Source organism: Microtus pennsylvanicus, chromosome 5, assembly GCF_037038515.1.
Source record: "Microtus pennsylvanicus isolate mMicPen1 chromosome 5, mMicPen1.hap1, whole genome shotgun sequence".
NCBI lineage: Eukaryota > Metazoa > Chordata > Mammalia > Rodentia > Cricetidae > Microtus > Microtus pennsylvanicus.
This window is the reverse complement of record NC_134583.1, coordinates 120,177,756-120,191,830: the sequence shown is the minus strand read 5'-3', so window position 1 is coordinate 120,191,830 and position 14,075 is coordinate 120,177,756. Positions and strand designations below refer to the sequence as shown.

Below are 14,075 nucleotides of genomic sequence, written 5' to 3'. Positions count from 1 at the left end.
TATCAGCACTCAGACCACAGCCATGTCTCTGAGCCCTCACATGTGGGGGACCCATTGCTGGGGTGCATAGAGAGCTTTTGCTCCAACCCATGCATTTTACACATGAGAAGAAGAGAAGCCGTGTTACGGAGTGTCTAACACTATGTGGGTACAGGAACATCTAGTGCTGGCCCAGCCTGTCCTTCCTGTCCCTAAAGCTCTCAGGGCTTTTCACAGCCCGCAGGCATCTTCTTGAGCATCTTTCAGCTGCCCACTGATGGCTGTATAACCAGTTGCCTCAAAAACAAACAAACAAACAAGACAGAAAAGAGAGCTAGTGGTCTGGGTTCTGCAGTAGTTGGGGGTCTAGCTTAGGGTTCTCCTGCAGTTGCTGGGTTGATGGGTGAGGGCAGGAAGCCAGCTAGGGCTGCACGGTGCCCTGGGCTGTGACCTGGTCCCCAAGGGATCTAGGCTCTCCTATGCTCTGCTGTCTGTAATCTCTCAGGGTAGACTCAGGGTCAGACCCAGCCTAGTTCCTGACTGGGTGGCCCTCTCCTCCAGCAATCACAGCTTCCCCGACAGCAGAGCAGAGAGGAGGCTAAGAGCAGTTGAGAGCCATACAGAGCTCCCTCCCATGCAGCTGGGGTTCAACCAATCATGGGGGGGGGGTGGCTGATCCAGCTACTGGGAGCTTCTCTGTAATCATCCTCTGCCCAGAGGCGAGGTGACTGGGGGCAGAGTGTCTGTGTGTCTGTTAGGACAGAAGCTCATCTCTCACTCCACAGTTTGTTCATTCTGCCAGAGTTTCTGGAGCAACAGGAGCCCATCCAGATGTTGGAATGTCATCACCAGGAGGCCATTAGCTTCACTTCTCACCATGGCTTCCCTGATTGTCCCTTTCTCCCTATTTGTCCCCCAGGGACCTGAGTGAGAACGCCCTCCAGGCTGTGCCCAGGAAGGCTTTCCGGGGAGCTACAGATCTCAAAAATCTGTGAGTAGGGGCCTGGGATGGCCGCCCTGGCACTATCCTCATCTCTACCATATGTTCTAAGCCACCTTACAGGGAATGGGCGGTGCCAACACTTGCCTGTGATTCTGTTTGACAGACAAGCATGAGCTTAGGATGTATGCTCTGGGGACTGGGTTGAAGAAAGTAGGAGCCATGGATGCCAGACCATGTTCCCAGCCTCTGGTTTGCCATGCACTCTGGCTCTTTGGGTTAAGAGCTGAGTTTAGTCTCCTCCGGTTTTACTGCCTAAGTTTGCTGAAAATCAGTTACTGTCACTGAGCCTCCTACATTGTTCAGGAAAACAATGTGCTCTCCACACGCTGATTCTGGGGATGAAATGAGATGTGGAAATTGCATACACTCTGTGGAGCACTATTTAAAGGCAATGCTTTATTAGTATTCAAATTTATTCTGGTCCAGGCTTCCCACCTCCTGAGGTCTGGCTACAGACAGGAATGGCAAATGCCTGGCATGCTTGTCACACACTCCCTCCCATGCCTGGAGCAGACATTGGTAATCGATCACCACATTCTTTCCCACTGAACTCAGATCGCAGCTTCCGTTCGCTCTGAAAGCAGCACTCCAGGTAGCCTGTGTTAGCCGATCTCTCTTGGCATTCAGCAGAACTCCGGCTGCCAGCCCCTGCTGCCACTTCTCCCCGGTGACTTCCATTTGTCAGCTGCCAATGCACTCTAGGTGGTCTCCTAAATGTTAGGGAAGGATGCCCACTTCCCAAGGGGCATACAGGGCTGGGTAGAGGAATGTAATAGGACTTTTATTTCCATTTATTGTTTTAACTGAAATAAGAAGAAATCAGCTTTTATTAATAGTTCTACTTTGGTCTGACACACACATAACACATGATTGAACTCTCTTCTTTTAAAAGAATGGAGTGTTCTGTCAAAAAATGTTCAGCCCCTGCTCTGGGCGATGCTTCTTGTCCTTACTGCTTTCTCTGCTTTACAGACAACTGGACAAGAACCAGATCACCTGCATCGAGGAAGGGGCCTTCCGTGCCCTGCGGGGCCTAGAGGTTCTGTAAGTAAAGCCCAGGCCAGGCTGTGGCTGGGGAGCAGACGCAGGAGGTCACACCTTAGCCGCAGCGTAGGTCCCCTGGCCAAAGTCCTCCCAGACAGGGGTGTTTGGCCATTTCCCACCATGGAGGCTGAGAAGCTCTCTTCTCTGCTTTGAAAGCAAGCTGCCCTTTCTTCGGTGGCCCTTCCAGAGCTGTCTCCCTTTCCTCCCAGACTTAGAGTCTAGGGGATGGCAAGAGGGCAGGCACCTGCCTAGATCTGTGTTGTCCCCTTCACCTTCACATCCGGAGCAGAGCTGGTTCCTCGCTAGGCAAAGTGTCACACCTGGCATGGGAGCCTCTATACGATTTGTCTCTGGTAAACCCTTGCTGGGTAGGTGCTAAATGGTCTGTCTGTCCCTTTCAGGACCCTGAACAACAACAACATCACCACCATCCCCGTGTCCAGTTTCAACCACATGCCCAAGCTTCGGACCTTGTGAGTCACCTGGGCAGTGGGAAGAGGGTATGGGTGGGAGGCCGTCCACAGCCCCAGAGCCAGCCAGGGCAGCCTGGGGTCTGGAAGCGAAAGGCACCCAATGCCTCCTGTGCTCGGTTTTGTCCTTGAAGTTGAGGTGGGTGATCTGGGCAAGGGACCCTGTGAACTCTGAGAGATAAAGTCAGGCCACAGAGCAGGCTGGGAGAGACGGGAGCAAGGAAGAGTTTCCCGCAGCAGGGGACAGCCCTGGGTTGAGATTGAGCGAAGGAGCCAAAGCCCCCTGCCTGGGGGAGGGAGGAGGCGGCTGCTGATGGAGCTGCTGTCCTCCTGTAGCCGCCTGCACTCCAACCACCTGTTCTGTGACTGTCACCTGGCCTGGCTCTCGCAGTGGCTGAGGCAGAGGCCCACCATCGGGCTCTTCACCCAGTGCTCCGGGCCTGCCAGCCTCCGGGGCCTCAACGTGGCAGAGGTGCAAAAGAGCGAGTTCAGCTGCTCAGGTGGGTGCCACGTCCATGGCCTTCACCTGCCATCACCGCCTGTCCTGACCGCCGCTTCCTTCTGTCCATCCCTCCTTTGTGATGAGCATCCACATCCGCTCACTGAAATCTACTCACCTCCTGCCCTCGCTCACCCCCTCTCTGCCCATCACCTCTGGTGGGTGTCATCATCCCCCTTCCGCCTGTCTTTTCCTTTCTGCTCTCACCATCTCTTTGGTCTGTGTGTTTTCTTCCCTGGCTCCTCTCCTCCCCCCAGCCCACCCTCACGCCCCCTGTTCTTCCTCTCTGTCCCCCGCTCTCCCAGTCTCTACTCCCCCAGCTTCCACTGCATGCCTTCCCCTGTTCTTTATGCCACCCACTCTCTCCTCTCCTCCCTCTTCCCCCTTCCCAGTACCACCACTCTCACCCATAGCTTCACTGCAGTCACATTAGCAGACGCTGCCCTTGGCTTCTAGTGAGGGAACACCAGAACCCTGCCCCTTTCTGGGCTCTATGCATTTGTTCCTCAGAAAATCGTGCCCGATGTTAGATTTACTAATGATGGTTCGTCATAAAGTGGAATACTACTCAGCAATTAAAAGGGCTTAATAAGTACTTAACTGCTTGACAAGGTGAATCTTGGAGGTTTTATAAATGGAAGAGATCCTCCCTTGTGATTGCAATTATGTGATTTTTATATTTATTTATATATTTATTATGTATACAATATTCTGTCTGCGTGTATGCCTACAGGCCAGAAGAGGGCATCAAACCTCTTTACAGATGGTTGTGAGCCACCATGTGGTTGCTGGGAATTGAACTCAGGACCATTGGAAGACGAGGCAATGCTCTTAACCTCTGAGCCATCTCTCCAGCCCCCCCAATTATGTGATTTTTAAAACAAGAGCCACGGGTCTTTGGTGCTGCATCTCAGAATGGCGATACCCTTAAGGAAGGGGCCAAAGGGACCTTCTTGGGGATAGAGATGCACCCTGTCTGGGTCGCGTTTCAACCAACTATGCATTTCAAATGGGGAGCTTCATGTAAATTATGCCACAGTACTTAACAGGGTGCACTCTGACCTCACCCAGTGGGCGTGGCGCTGGCTGTGACAACACTTGTCATTGAGCCATGGGAATTTCCACCATTTCAGGAGTGTCACAAGCACAGGACTTGATGGAATGCTTCGTAAAGTGTGGTGCAGGAGGGTTGAGGTGCCCCTGCACCAACTGTGCTAATCATGGTGTGGGCACAGAGCCAGTGCTCGGTGACCCCAGCTCCTGTGGATATGGGGGTTCTGGCTCAGGAGGCTGAGTGGTTCAGAGTTTCAGAATTTTAGGATGGAATTTTCTAGCCTAGAAATCACCTTTGGGAGCAGTCAATTCTGTTTAGCTTGAGTTCAGAGACTGCCAGTGTGTACTCTTATTCTTGGGGAGCTCCTGTGTGGACACCCCCTCTACAGACTGTGTCCCTGTCCTCGCTCAGCTGCATATCTGAGAGGCAGCGGCCCTGTAAGATTCTCTGATGTCACACCCACTGTCTCTGTAGGCCAGGGGGAGGCCGCGCGAGTACCCACCTGCACCCTCTCTTCCGGGTCCTGCCCAGCCATGTGCACCTGTAGCAGCGGCATCGTGGATTGCCGTGGCAAAGGCCTCACTGCCATCCCTGCTAACCTGCCTGAGACCATGACGGAGATGTGAGTACGGGGCTGAGCAGGCGTCAGGGCAAGGCTTTTGCTGTTCAGCCAAGCTCTGTCCACCAATGGAGAGCTGGCGCGGGTGCCACCCTGGCTTCCCCAGGTTTCTCAATGACAAACGGAGAAAGTGGTGGCTTGACTCAGCTGAGCTTTCTGAACAAGGCTGGGAAGTTCCCCAATGCTGGGGAGAGGGTATCCCTTTAAGATCCTATCTGGCCCAGTTGTGTGGATTTCTCAGTGTAGCATCACCCTGGGGTGATCACTCATTCAGCCACAGAAGGCCAGGATTCTGGGGCTCAAATCACAGTATATATCCATCTGCCTGCTAGATGTCAGCCACACAGGTGAAGGGGCTACAGGGGCCAAGAGCTTGTTACTAAGAGCGACCCTCAGCCTTCTCACGCCTTCCTTCTTCCTGCAGCCGCCTGGAACTGAATGGGATCAAATCCATCCCCCCAGGAGCCTTCTCTCCTTACAGAAAGCTGCGCAGGATGTGAGTGAAGTCTTTCTGGCAATTTCCAGCAGGCAAGAGGAAGAGTCTGGGCTAGTCCTGTCTCACAGCCTAGGGACAAACCTTGACCCAACCCCCCAGCTGGCCTTCCGGTGTTAGGGCTATGTTTGGGTGTGGGGTGATATGGTGACCATGAGGCCTGAATGGGGGCACCGAGTCCAAGCCTGGCCCATGCCTGCAGCTGCTTGTCACCTTATCATTCCAGTCAGGAAGCCATTAGGGTAGAGAGAAGGCCATTGGGCCCAGGCAGAATGTTTCTTCCTGAGCGGGAGGGACAGAAAAAGAGCAGCCTGTGGTTGTCACGGGTAGGCAACTGGCCTTTCTGTTTTCAAAGAAGCCCTGTGCCCTGTGTGGTTGGGAGGTAGAAGAAACCAGGCCTACAGCCTCAGGATGCAGCCACCTTCTTCTTGCTCCCTTTGCAGAGACCTGAGCAACAACCAGATTGCTGAGATCGCACCCGATGCCTTCCAGGGCCTCCGCTCCTTGAATTCCCTGTAAGTTGAGGACCGAGGTCTGCTGTGCTTTGTAGCTGACCAAGTTTCTCGTGGCTCAGAGTCCTATCTTGGGCACAGGGCAGCACTGACACATGACTGCATGGCCCAGCGGCCCAACCAGTGACATGGATGGACATCTCACTGCCAGGGAGGAAAGGAGACTGTCAGCTTGCTGCTTCCATGCATGCCTTCTTTTGGAGTAGAGCCCAAGATGATAAGGCCAACTGCGATCAGTGCCCATGAAGCTGTGTAGTGCCAACCCATACAGCTGTGCAGCACACAACCCACACAGCTGTGCAGTGCACAACCCACACAGCTGTGCGGTGCACAACCCACACAGCTGTGCACTGCACAACCCACACAGCTGTGCAGTGCACAACCCACACAGCTGTGCACTGCACAACCCACACAGCTGTGCAGTGCACAACCCATACAGCTGTACAGCGCACAACCCACACAGCTGTGCAGTGCACAACCCACACAGCTGTGCACTGCACAACCCACACAGCTGTACACTGCACAACCCACACAGCTGTGCACTGCACAACCCACACAGCTGTACGCTGCACAACCCACAGAGCTGTGCACTGCACAACCCACACAGCTGTGCAGAGCACAACCCACACAGCTGTGCAGCACGCAACCCAGACAGCTGTGCAGCACACAACCCACACAGCTGTGCACTGCACAACCCACACAGCTGTGCACTGCACAACCCACACAGCTGTGCACTGCACAACTCACACAGCTGTGCAGCACACAACCCACACAGCTGTGCACTGCACAACCCACACAGCTGTGCAGCACACAACCCACACAGCTGTGCACTGCACAACCCACACAGCTGTGCACTGCACAAACCACACAGCTGTGCAGCACACAACCCACACAGCTGTGCAGCATGCAACCCACACAGCTGTGCACTGCACAACCCACACAGCTGTGCACTGCACAACCCACACAGCTGTGCACTGCACAACCCATACAGCTGTACAGCACACAACCCACACAGCTGTGCACTGCACAACCCACACAGCTGTGCACTGCACAACCCACACAGCTGTGCAGTGCACAACCCACACAGCTGTGCAGCACGCAACCCAGACAGCTGTGCAGCACACAACCCACACAGCTGTGCACTGCACAACCCACACAGCTGTGCACTGCACAACTCACACAGCTGTACACTGCACAACCCACACAGCTGTGCACTGCACAACCCACACAGCTGTGCAGCACACAACCCACACAGCTGTGCACTGCACAACCCACACAGCTGTGCAGCACACAACCCACACAGCTGTGCACTGCACAACCCACACAGCTGTACACTGCACAACCCACACAGCTGTGCACTGCACAACCCACACAGCTGTGCAGCACACAACCCACACAGCTGTGCACTGCACAACCCACACAGTTGTGCAGCACACAACCCACACAGCTGTGCACTGCACAACCCACACAGCTGTGCACTGCACAACCCACACAGCTGTGCACTGCACAACCCACACAGCTGTACAGCACACAACCCATACAGCTGTGCAGCACACAACCCACACAGCTGTGCACTGCACAACCCACACAGCTGTACAGCACACAACCCATACAGCTGTGCAGTGCACAACCCACACAGCTGTGCAGCACACAACCCACACAGCTGTGCACTGCACAACCCACACAGCTGTGCAGGGCAGTGTGAGTGTGAGCCACTGTCACTGGCTGAAATGATCAGACTTTGTGTGGCCTGTTCTGTGGAGCTTTTTGGTTTTTGGCTTTTTGGTATTTTTAGTGTTTTTTTTTCTTTAAACATGAGTATAGTTATCTTACATTGGGCCAATGCAGTTTAGAGGTGACAATAACCCATTTCAATGAATTCCTGTCACTCCTGGGGGCAAGGCCACTTTTCTGCTGTCTAAGAAATTGTATGCTGGGATCAAACACATGAGCCCGTTGTCTATGTCTGCCGTAGTCAGCCCCGGCCTTGTCTCTCTGCCCAGTTTCTCCCTCTGGTCCCTCTTTGCTCTGCAGTTCCTGGCATAGTTCAGCTCAGGTCAGGCCAGGCCAGACATCTGACCAAGTCTTGAGTCTAGTGGCCGTCCTCCCCCATTCAAGTCACCTTCACTGTGCTCCATGTGGATCCTCATGGCCCTCACCGCGGGGCCTGTACCCTTGCCATGGCCTCCTCTGGGAAGAACCTCTAAGACATATTTGAGGAGCAACATGCAGGCTTTTCACTCTGACTGCCACACTGAACAAAATGCACACTCCTCGCTCCTCCAACCCCCCCCCCACACACACACAGTGCTTCACTATCTGCCTGAGTACACCCCTGTCTGCATGTTTTTTTTTAAATACTGCGTTCCCCCTCCCTCTCATTATACATAGGATTCATTCATGCTCAGTGTGGGAAACTCTGCAAATATCAAAGTATAAAAATACACCGCTTGCAATCCCACCACCTACCACATGTGCTGTCTGCCGGTCTATTTTTTTCCCCATGTCTCTCTGAAAATGTGTTCATCCTTTCTGCCCGGAGACTGTCTCTCCTTTAAATCTGAGACTCAATGACTTTATGTGAGGCCGCTTGGAAGGGCACCTCTGCAGACCTCCGTGGAGTTCACTGGGGTGGGAGTGGGCGGAGGGGTAGGCACAGTAGTAACATTACAGCTGCTGAATCTAGCCCTCTGGAGAGGGTATCCTCCTGCCCCCTAGAGACAGGCCTCTTAAAGACTCATTACTGCTACCTGCTGGCGAGCTGCTATAGTAACCATATTGATGGAAAGCCTTCCTGTGAAAGGCCTGTGGGCCCCGCAGAGCCCTGCTGAGGCTTGGCTAAGCTGCCCTCTGACCTTCCGTCTCTGTTGCCTTTTCTTTAGGGTGCTCTACGGCAACAAGATCACCGACCTGCCGCGCGGTGTGTTTGGAGGCCTATACACCCTCCAGCTGCTGTAAGAACAGTTCTGGGAGGCCCTCTGGCTTCCCAGAGACACAAACCCCAGCTCTCTGCTCTCTGAGATAGGTTGCAGATGCTGTCTGATGATATTCTTAGCTTTGGCGTTGGTAGAAGTTAGGGTCTGTTAATACAGCCCCAATGTTTGACCTGGTAGTACCCAGGGGCGTCAGGTCAGGTACCGAGGTGGGAAGTGGATGGCTCTTCAGGGAACAGTCCAAGAGAATTTGTCCCTGGGTCTTCACTATTCCGGCTCTCCTCAGTCATCAAGTTCTAGTCAGCAAGTAGCCCTGCAGCATCTTTAACCCTGTGGCTTTTTCTGGAAGCTTCAGTTCATACCACACTTGGGGACAAGACTCTGAGCTAAGACATGAAGACAGTCTGCCCCAGTGAGGCTATGGGGTCAGATGTGGAAGCAGAGGTGGGCTCAGTGCTGCTTGTTAAGTCTCAGGATTCAGAGGCTTGTGAGATGTGACCTGTGCTTCTGGGCTCTTGGGGACAGAGCTGTCTCTTGTAGGGGTCCCCAGGTCAGCTCTGCCTCCTGGAATCAAGAGAATTCAGGTCAGGAATCTAGACCTAGTTGGTACTATATCAAAACACCCCTGTGTATGCATGGGGACCCCACAGGATCACGGGAAGGAGGAATCCCTCTGCTCCTGCGTTCTCCTGCGTCAATTCAGAGACGTAGCATGCAGACAGAAACTGAAAGCAGTGTGGGGTGGCCTGAGTCCGCCAGTGTCCAGGGCCAGGATGGTGATGGTGCAGGCTGTGTGAGGGTCAGACCTTGCCACTCTCTTACCTCCCAGCCTGTCTCTGCCCCCAGGCTTTTGAATGCTAACAAGATCAACTGCATCCGGCCCGACGCCTTCCAAGACCTGCAGAACCTCTCTCTGCTCTCCCTGTATGACAACAAGATCCAGAGTCTCTCCAAGGGCACCTTCACCTCCCTGCGGGCCATCCAGACGCTGTGAGCACCCCTTTTCCTCTTTCTTGCTCCCCCAGCAGGGGAGCCTATGGTGGTTACAACCCTGGAGTCCACGTAGCTGCCTCCTCTGGGCTACTGTGCACCCTGAGGTGGCTTCCCACTGAGGACAGACATCTGCAGACTCTGGATGGACAGATGATCCTGGGTCACATGACTCTGGGTCACATCCCAGTGAGGGATCTTATTGACCGGGTGACTCTGGGACAAGTTCATTACTTCTCCAGGCCTTCCTTTTATCTCTCTATAAAATGAGGGCATCTTCATAGAGTTAAGAGATTCACAGATCTTTACATATTGATAAGCTCACGGAAAGGCTGGCTAAATGCCAGCTGGAGTTTACTAATCACAACGATAATAGTGTCTGTGGATTCTAAACCATGTTTCCATGTTGACAGCTCTATGTTCTCAAGGATGGCATGCCGTTTAATGGGCAATATCTTTTTCTTTTCTTGGTCGTTCATTCAGTAATAGCACATCTGCAGAGTCAGGAGGAAAACAGGGAAGCAGAGAGCACTGAATCTAGTCAATGGTTGTACTCCCTCGCTGTGGAGAGCTGTGCTCCCTCCCTGTGGAGAACTGTGTTTCCTTCTCTGTGGAGAGCTGTGCTCCTGCAGTCCCTTCTTTATGGAGAGCTGTGCTCCCTCACTGTGAAGAGCTGTGCTCCCTCCCTGTGGAGAACTGTGCTCCCTCCCTGTGGAGAGCTGTGCTCCCTCCCTGTGGAGAACTGTGCTCCCTTCTCTGTGGAGAGCTGTGCTCCTGCAGTCCCTTCTTTATGGAGAGCTGTGCTCCCTCCCTGTGGAGAGCTGTGCTCCCTCCCTGTGGAGAACTGTGTTTCCTTCTCTGTGGAGAGCTGTGCTCCCTCACTGTGAAGAGCTGTGCTCCTTCCCTGTGGAGAACTGTGCTCCCTCCCTGTGGAGAACTGTGTTCCCTCACTGTGAAGAGCTGTGCTCCTTCCCTGTGGAGAGCTGTGCTCCCTCCCTGTGGAAAACTGTTTCCTCCCTGTGGAAAACTGTGTTCCCTTCTCAGTGGAGAGCTGTACTCCCTTCTCTGTGAAGAGCTCTGCTTCCTCACTGTAGAGAGCTGTATTCCCTCACTGTGGAGAGTTGCACTCCCTTCTCTGTGGAGAGCTGTGCTCCCTCCCTGTGGAGAGTTACAAGCACAGCAGAAGTAATACAGTGAAGCCCCAAGTGGGTCATCACCAGCTTTAACTCCTCCCCAGTTTTGCTTGTCTCCACATCCCCTTTTTCATGCCACCCAAACTGTTTGGAAGCAAATGCCAGTCATCATCTGTCCTCTGTTCCTGGCCTCTGAATTTCTGAAAGGCAGAGATTTAAGGATGTCTTGTGTGCTGAAGTGTTGGTCCCCACTTTTTGTGGGGAGAGCTGAAAACTGCAAGCTACAATGCTGGCTGGAAGAGTCACTGGGGAGAGTCTCCTGAGGGTATCTGCTTATTTTAAAATGTGTCTACAAGGGCCAAAGCGCTTGCCTCACATGCATGGAGCCCAGGTTCTACCTTCAGCGCCACAAAATGAACAAAACCTGCAAGGCTGTGAGTGTGTCTAAAAAGTTAATAACTAATTCTTTTATATCATCAAGCATTTAAATCAGTGTTTGAATTCTGCCTGTCTCATATATGTTAGACAATTTTTCATTCTCTGTTGGAATCAGGATTTGATGTGGCCTATACAATGGACTCACCTATACAATGGACTCAGACAAAGGCATCTTTGTCTCCACCTGTGCATTGGTCTCTCCTGATGTGGCAGATGCCTCTGATGAGGGAAGACTTACTTTGGCTCATACAGAGGCTCAAAAAAGCTTATTTTGTTTGAGAGTTCACGGTTTAGTCCATGGCCACTTGGTCCTTGTGTGTAACTTCATTGGAGATGGGAAGATACAGCAGAGGGACTTCTTCAGGATGGAGAAAGAGGGAGGAAGAGGAGGAGCAGGAAGAGGAGAAGGACGAGAAGAGGGAGAGACAGACACAGAGAGAGAAAGAGAGGGATGTGTTTAACTTGTCCTATTACCAATAAAGACGTGGGAGTCCAATATTGGGGTAAAACCTGATAGATCAGAGAAGCGGCAGGGGGCAACCAGCTGACCTCTCCACACCTTCCAGATGGACGAGATGGTGAAATCTCTAAGTCCCTCCCTACTCCTTCCTGTGCATCTTCTCTACCCATATTCCTGGCTTCTCTATAGCCAATGCCAGCTCTGCCCCAACTCAAGGTTGACTTTATGAATACAGTCTCTGGGTGTTGCATTGTGATCCGCTATCCCTCAGCAAGAGAGAGGATGCCCTAGGAAGCTAGTGAAATGGTTTGGCACTGTCGCCAAAACCGATGTCTTGAGTTCAGTCCCTGGGACCCACCTGGTAAGAGAGAACTGAGTCCTACAAGTTGTCTTTTGACCTCCACAAACATGTTATGACATATGTGCCCCTCCAAATAAATAAGTTTAGTTTTAAAGTAAGCAGATACCCTCAGGAGACTCTCCCCAGTGACTCTTCCAGCCAGCATTGTAGCTTGCAGTTTTCAGCTCTCCCCCCAAAAAGTGGGCACCAACACTTCAGCACACAAGCCTGGGAACATTTCCCATGGAAGTAAGATGTCCTCCATTGCCTTTATTCCCTGCCATTCCTTCACTGGTGACACTCCAGCATTTGCTCTGTCACGTGGGAAAACAGCATCTCTGTGGGACCAAGGCACAAATTCCCTGGTCTCTCTATGTCCTTCTAGAGCAGTGGTTCTCAACCTTTCTAATGCTGCGACCCTTTAATACAGTTCCGCATGCTGTGGCGACCCCCAGCCACGAAACAATTTTCACTGCTACTTCAGAACTGTAATTTTGCTACTGCTATGAATCGTAATGTAAATATCTGATATGCAATCCCTGTGCAAGGGTCGATTTGACCTCCTAAAGGAGTTGTGACCACAGGTTGGGGACAAATGTTCTAGACTGAACATTGGATCTAGGAGCTTGTCCAGGTTCAGGTTTGATAAGCTGACTGACAGGTGGTTTCTTGGCAAGAGGATTTGGCAAGTGTTAGGAATCTGTATAGTTGCCTCTTTTCTTTCTTTTTTTTTTTTTAAATGAAGCAGCCATTGACCTTCTCCATGGTGATCAACTTCATTGTCTACCTGACTGGATTTAGAATCGCCATGGAAACATACCGCTAGATTCGTCTTTGAAGGCGTTTCCAGAAAGGTTTAGCTGAGATGGGAAGCCCCACCCTGACTGTGGCTGATGTTCATCTTTGCTTCTTTACTTCCGGTGACCCCAACTCTCTTTTGATCTTTCCACTGCCATACCACCCCACCAGTATGGACTCTGTCTTTTCTTAGACCCATGGGTAGAAAGATGCCGGCTACTTGTCACAGCAGGGAGAAGAGCCACTAAATACAGCCTCTGTGCCCGCTAATGCATCCGGGTCCTGAAGGGGTGGTGCTGGGACTCGGTCTTCCACATTCTCTGCTGCTGCTGCTGTGTTCTGTCATTAATCAAGAGAACTCCCCACACAGAGAGGTCCACCCACTACCTGCTTAACTTCAGCTTCTCTGCCCCCTCCTCCCTACTCACTGAGGTCTGGCTTCTGTGGTCGGGGCGGTCCCTGCTGGGGCTGCCTCAGTGTTAGACAACATCTGTGTGAGTCTGAGCAGGTGGAGTTACAGCGATGACACCCACTCTCTGGGGACTCAGCTCAGCAAGTCAATGTCAGCTACAATGACAAACTCATTAAGCTCACGCATACACCTGCAGCCTGGCTCCTGTTAGTTAATTGACTTACTGGCAGTGAGAGGAATAACCTATCCAGGGGGAACTTCACTGAGCATGTGGAATTAGAGATTACGGGGAGAGGTGGGTAAGATTGTTGTGTCCCGTGACTGGCAGCGTCTCTGGCAGAAGCCTGCTAAGGAGATGGGGATGGAATGGAGAGATTCATGTTCTTTGTATGCCATATCTTGCTCAATAACAGTGACCCCATGAAGGCAGGGCCTATAGACTGTATTTTTATTCATAAGGAACTTGAGATGGAGGCGGTCCTGAGACCCCTACAAGGTTGAACAATAACAAGCCCTATCATTTAAAAACCAGGTAATTTCCTCAATTGTACTTCAGCGGAACTGGCTCCAGGAATGGCCGCAAAGCAAAGCCAGACTGCCTTAATAGAATCATGCTCATATTAATAGAATCATGATTTGGAACAAGAGCAAAATATGTAAGAACCTAAGCTATGGTCATCTCCTCTTCCTAGAGCCAGGGACCAGTGGACTACCCTGGATGAATGCGGAAGTAAATCCACCGTCCTGTGGGCTGCTTGATTGATCCACAGCACCCGTGTGTGAACTGCAGAGCTGCAGTTTTGCTCCCCCCCATACAACAGCAAACAAAACACTGCATGCCGAGTGTCCCGGCTGCTCACCAGGCTGGAGACCAAGAGTCTGACTCAGCCTGAGAAAC

At 52.2% G+C, this 14,075-nt stretch overlaps 1 protein-coding gene across 3 annotated transcripts in view; it reads left to right on the top strand.

The window, feature by feature from the left end:
• Positions 1 to 14,075, top strand: part of Slit1 (slit guidance ligand 1) — a 148,133-nt gene that overhangs the window by 91,176 nt on the left and 42,882 nt on the right. For all 3 annotated transcript variants that reach the window (XM_075974088.1, XM_075974090.1, XM_075974089.1), the window contains exons 5-13: positions 899 to 970; positions 1,955 to 2,026; positions 2,428 to 2,499; positions 2,833 to 2,996; positions 4,524 to 4,671; positions 5,093 to 5,164; positions 5,605 to 5,676; positions 8,556 to 8,627; positions 9,453 to 9,596. In XM_075974088.1, the coding sequence (XP_075830203.1) occupies positions 899 to 970; positions 1,955 to 2,026; positions 2,428 to 2,499; positions 2,833 to 2,996; positions 4,524 to 4,671; positions 5,093 to 5,164; positions 5,605 to 5,676; positions 8,556 to 8,627; positions 9,453 to 9,596 (888 nt within the window). The remainder of the gene's footprint in view (positions 1 to 898; positions 971 to 1,954; positions 2,027 to 2,427; positions 2,500 to 2,832; positions 2,997 to 4,523; positions 4,672 to 5,092; positions 5,165 to 5,604; positions 5,677 to 8,555; positions 8,628 to 9,452; positions 9,597 to 14,075) is intronic.